The following is a 6,058-nucleotide window of genomic DNA, read 5'->3' as shown; positions in this document are numbered from 1 at the left end:
TATTTTTTTTTTTTTTTCTAAATAACTTGTTTATTCATGTTTTTTAAGTCATTATTCAAAAATAACTATCTCATTCATGTATTTTTCTAATTTTAGTTTAATTTAATATTATTTATATTTTTAACCGATTTATATTTAAAAATTATAAATTATAAATTTATAATATTACTTAGTTAAAAAATATTTTATAAAAATTATTATTCATACTAATTTAATTTATTAAAATTAAAATTAGTAAAATCTTGCATTTTAATATTTTACAATATCAAATAAAAAATTACAAAAACTTAGCCTACATGTCCGCATTGACGTTCCTATTTGTAGACATATAAATAGAAAGATAAAATTAGACTAATTATAAAAATAAAACTAATAAAACTGTAAATACTAAAAGTGCTCCCAATAAAATTAATTTAAAGAGACCATAAAGGCTGTGAACGGCTTAATTTTTTTTATTGTTGGTTTCATGTTTAAAAGTTGGATAAATTTGTTCTTATAATTTAATAAAGTGTATAATTTTTATTTCAATCTGTTTAATTTTATTAAAATAATTTATTTAAGTTTTAGATGAAATCGAGGAAGGAAACACGCATAAACTTTAATTGTTCCCTGTTTCGGTTTCAATCTTTGAAAGTATAATGAATAAAAAAATAGTGATGTTCCTAATGCAGCATTCCGTCTATAATGGAAGAAAGTGGTGTAGAAAACACATTATTTTATATTTTATATTCGAATTAAATAAATAATTCAATATCTATTATAAATTTTACTTTTATGATTTTTAACCATCATAATTTTGGCAACATGCTGGATGAGAAAAATAGAGAAATTGTAAATGAAAATAATTTATAATTTTTTTAAGATAAGATTAATATCTAAATGTTTATACTAAACAGAAAGGTTAAGTAATTTGTGTTTCTTTTGTTTAACATATTTTTTCCATATAATTAAGAAAAACTCTACCCAAAAACATTTAGCATGTGCAATGAAAATAAGTTTTACTCATGTATTATTTTTAAATATTTTATGAAAAAATGAGATGAAAATAGTCCTATCTGACATTTAAATTCACTTAATAATTACAAAACAGTAATAAACAATATATAAAATTCAGAATTATTTAACAAGTGAAATCATAAAAATAGAGGGTGTCCTTTTGCATATATTGTGGGATTTTAGTTTGTGTGTAGCCGTTGTGGTGCTCTCTTCTCTGGGCTGAGGATAATAATAAATATATACTTTACTTTTTTTTTGGCCAAGTTTCATACTTCGTAATACTTTATATTTTAAAATTTTATAATACAATATTATTTGAATAATACCATAAATATTTTTATATCTTGACCATGTAATGCAAAATGATGTAAAATATATGAATTCAAAGTTTCATTTTATAAAGGTGTATAATGAGAAGAAAGAGGGTAACCTTTTAGATTTATGCAAAGGTGCAATGATCAAAGTGGCAGATATTTTCAACACTATTTGGATGGTACAAAGTTATTAAAAGAATCAAATTTAAGGGATGTGTCAAAGTTAAAAACAATTAATTAAACTTAATATTTTTAATAGAGTTGTCAAAACGGGTAACTTGGTTTGACTCGCTACGGGTTGGTCATTTAGTGAGTCAATCCAATCCGGCTTATTTATTAGCAAGTCAAAAAAATTTGAATCCGGTCCGACACATCACAGGTTGGTGGGTAGACAGGTTAACTCACTAGCTCATTTAATTATAACTTTTAAATAAAAAAATTACAAACTTTCTATAATTCAAATCTAAACAAATTTCACTCCTGATGAGTGTTTGATTAATTTTGAAAATAGGAAACTTAAATAATTTTTTCAAACAAAAAAATTAATAAATATCTTTTTATAAAATTAAAATTAAATTCTAATAAAATATAATTAGGTAGGTGGGTTGGTGGGCCAACCCGGTCCACCACGGGTTTCACCCGCATGAGCCGGTTGAAATCTAACCTGCATAAAAAAAAAATACAACTTTTTTAAACTCAATCCATCTCATACCTGTGGTGGATCGGATTGACTCGTAGATTGTGACCCATTCTGACACTTCTAATTTTCAATAATTAATCATGAATATTAAGCTTCACAATATTTTCTTTTGCATACTCATGTTTTGTATTTAACACTTTATAATGTTTTTCCATCTTATACTTCCTTGCTTATCGTATGTTTCAATTATGCAAAAGAAGAGTTAGTTTTTTTTATCTCTTTAAAATTTTAACCAAGTGAAGTGATGACCTTTTTAATTTTTTTCACCGGACTTCTTTTTCTTGTTTATGTATACATTATTTCTAACTATTTTCTTAAACTATTTAATTATTTGTTATTTTTTTCACAAATACATAAACTAATTAAAATATATGTTTCTTCAATCAAAATTCAAATTATAGTAAGCCTTTTCCTGTTCTAATTTTTTTTTTAGAGTTTTGAGGTTTTGCTGATTCTATCAGTTGAGAAACATTATTTAAGTATTTGGTATTATTTATTTAATTTGCATTAAATTGTGAGATCGAAAGTGTTTAGTTATTTATGTTATTTATATATAATTAATTTGTTATATTTAAGATGACATATTATACTTAGAATATATATATATATATATATATATATATATATATATATATATATATATATATATATATATATATATATATTATATACGGTCAACAATTAATTGGGTAGTTAGTCTTAATATATTTTGAAGTAATTTATTTAGGAATCAGATAACCATCACAGTATTTTCTATTCTCGGTCTTTTCTGTATAATTTCTTTGAGTACGTTGGTTTTAACAGTGGTATCAAAACTTTGATTTTCAAGAATCTTTGATAGGTAACTTAGAAGAGATGAAGAAGCTATACAAGAAATACACAGAGAGGGATAGATAGAACTAAGATGATTCTCATTCAAATAAAATTTAATGGAAGTAATACCGTAAACACTATATATGCAACAGAGAAGAAACAAACTAACTATCATTTTGACAATTATATAAGTTGGATTAGAACAACAAATCATCAATAAAAGATATGAATCGATCGATAATTTTTCTAATAATAATCAAACTTAGTGATAAAATATATTTATAGATAAAGTATGTTTATTTGTTATTAGGTTATAATTAGTTTAATGCTAACTAAAAACTCATTCCAATATAAATTTAAGATAAAAATATAAATGACTATATTTATTATATTATCAAGAGTTAATCTTGCATACCATATAATCATATATAGACTAAAACATCGAAATGATTTTTGTAAGTAACTCCACTTTACAGTCTAAAAAAAAGAAAATATGAAGACTTAGATTATAAAACAATATATATTTATATATAATTTATAAAAAGGTATTTTAAACTATATGTCGGTGAGTCTCAAAATATGTATGACTACATATATAATGAAGCGGAGTAGGAGTAGTGTGTTTTTATAGATAAACAAAGAAAAAAAAAAGTCAAAATATCAAATCAAGAAAAGTAGGAGTATTGTCTGATTTTCTTCTGCATTTATCCTCTTTGTAAATTTCTTCACTATTTTTTGTTTTGTTTTGATCCATTATTATTGGTTGGCTTATTAAATGGTACAAGAGACAACCTCTCATAGGGGCATCAAATGTACCTATGTTGTTTCTTCCTCAAAAACCGACAAACGTGTACCTTATTAAGTCTGAATAAACCTTATACTAACATATTAGGAAACTTTTTACATAATTTTAGAAAGAATTATCATACCTTCTTTTTATAGGGAGGTGCAAGAAGAAACGCATGAAGGTGTAAGAAAAAACAACACAGGCCCATTTTGGATCTATTCCAACACTACTTACAAAACCAACCTTATCTAATGATGTCATCGTAGGTTTCATAAAAGCTTCATCTTGAATTGAAAAAGACAAAACCTAAACAAAGGAGCTTTTCACATTCATTTTTCATACTCACATGTTTCTCAAGTTTAATCACGATATTTTTCTCTCTTTTTCTCTCTTTTTCTCTTCTTTACTTTGAACAAGGTTTTGACATTTAAGCTCTAACTCAACTACCATCTACCTATCTTCTTTTCTCTCTTCAACATTAATCAATGCTACCAACTTTACTATCTAATGCCATTTTCACTATAAGCTTTACAACAAATAATTATTTTCATTTTTCGCCTAAGAAATACTTCCAATAACCAGTTAGTGTTCATAGGCCCAGTCCAACCCACTAAGAAATACCACGTAGAACCCCATGGCGGGTTTTACTTTCTGCACCCCTCAAATTTTCCAAAACACTAGGTGAACACATGAAATACATTTTAGAATATTTTTTTTTATCATTTTCTCTCTTCTTCCTCCGCTGCAATGTTCCTCCTCTCTTCTTCCTCTATAGCGGCATGACATTGAAATGACAATGATGGTAATTGTAAAGGGTGTTTGAGTCTTTTTGTCTTATTGTGAGGTGTAGTTAATAATTGTGGGAATGCAGAAAGAAGTAGCTTCAAATATTCATTAGATTCCAACCATTTTTCTATTCCATCTAATCAATTGAATTTAAAATTGCAACATATATAAAACCCAATTAACCCCACAAACTTATCTTCCTCTTCATCATTAACCCAAAAAATGAAAATAAGAGAGATGAAATGAAAGTAATCATATTCCAAATTAGCATGCAATAATACTCTAATGATCATGGAAGGACAAATAGAGTCCAAATGCGTGTTTGTTTCTCCATTTTGGTACAAAATTGAAAAGAAGAACACTAATTAATTAACCTACCTACCCCATTTTCCTAAGCAAATCTAAGAATGTTGTTGATACCGTTGAATGATTTTTAACACAACAATACCAAAATCCTTAAATTTGCAAACATACCATACATGTTAACCGTTTCTTGTTATTGTTCATGCATGGATGAAGAAGAAGCCATGGCCACCACCCCAAGTTTCTGAAGGTTGAGTTTGACCACAGTGTCCACAAACATCTTCGTATCTTCCTCCGTATTCCCTTCGGGTATGTCTACGATATACGATTCCAATACGATGGTGTAAACCCTACCCTCTTTCCTGAACTCGTTGACCGACGTAACGGAACGGTAGTTCTTGAGTCGGTGCTCGCCACCAACCACCCTAAAGCTCAGCACGTGTTTTTCATCGTCCAAAATCTCGAGTCTCTCGGTGCTCGTCGACGCCGGAAGACCAGAAACAACGGTTACTTCTCTTATGCTTCCGACGCCACCGTCACCTCTCATGTTGCACCCTTTGATGAAGTGCTTGTACTTCTGAGGGTTCTCGAAGCTTCGCACGAACGGCCAAACCGTGCTCGCCGGAGCATCGATGCGGTAGGATATTATGGAAGAACATTTGTTGGGACAGTGTTCGAAAAGATGGTATTTTTTTATCACAGGTTCTAGTTCCGTTTCTTCCTCAGCTGTTAGGCCTTGGACATGGTGCTGGGTTGAAGCCATATGATGTTTTTTTCGTGTGTTGCTGTGAACTTTTGATGTTTCATGCATAAGGAAGAAGACATTGATGATATATACATGGACATGAGAATTTAGAATCGATGTGTATGGTTGGTTATGTATGAAGTTTTTGTCTTTTTTGTTTTATTATGTATTATATGACACTACAACATCATTTGCTACGTCACGACCATGTTAAATAATTTGCAAAGAAATTATTTTATTTTATTATTGCTTCTGAAGAAAGACAGAAATGTGAAGGAAAAAATATATATATTAGATGGGTAATGATTTTTTTTTTTTGAGTTTGAATTATAGTGTGTTGTGTCTCCCCATATGTATGTAATATTCTTACTTCATATGTAAGGTAGCATTTTCTGGTTGGACCTTAACTTTAGCTATATGAGGAAATGTGTTGTATTTTTAATTACTATTTACTGAATTCGCAGCTTTGTCTTATGGTGATTTGAAGTGGATTCGGTGATGCTTTTGAGTTTTTTTTTTTTAATTTTTTTAATTTAATTTAATTTTTGTTTTGGCCACTAGCTAGTATTCATATTAGGACAGGTTTGTAATAAATTGTGCGTCATGTTGACCTT

General features: G+C 28.2%; 1 protein-coding gene across 1 annotated transcript; it reads right to left on the bottom strand.

Annotated features, from left to right (window-relative positions):
- Positions 1-4,103: 4,103 nt before the first annotated feature.
- LOC106764419 (abscisic acid receptor PYL2) lies at positions 4,104-5,744 on the bottom strand. The gene has a single exon (XM_014648705.2). The coding sequence runs from the start codon at positions 5,508-5,510 to the stop codon at positions 4,893-4,895; it is 618 nt and encodes a 205-aa protein (XP_014504191.2). The 5' UTR covers positions 5,511-5,744; the 3' UTR covers positions 4,104-4,892.
- Between the last annotated feature and the right edge of the window lie 314 nt (positions 5,745-6,058).

Source organism: Vigna radiata, chromosome 6, assembly GCF_000741045.1.
Source record: "Vigna radiata var. radiata cultivar VC1973A chromosome 6, Vradiata_ver6, whole genome shotgun sequence".
Taxonomy (NCBI): domain Eukaryota; kingdom Viridiplantae; phylum Streptophyta; class Magnoliopsida; order Fabales; family Fabaceae; genus Vigna; species Vigna radiata.
The sequence above is the reverse complement of the archived record's forward strand: the minus strand, read 5'-3'. Positions and strand labels throughout refer to the sequence as shown.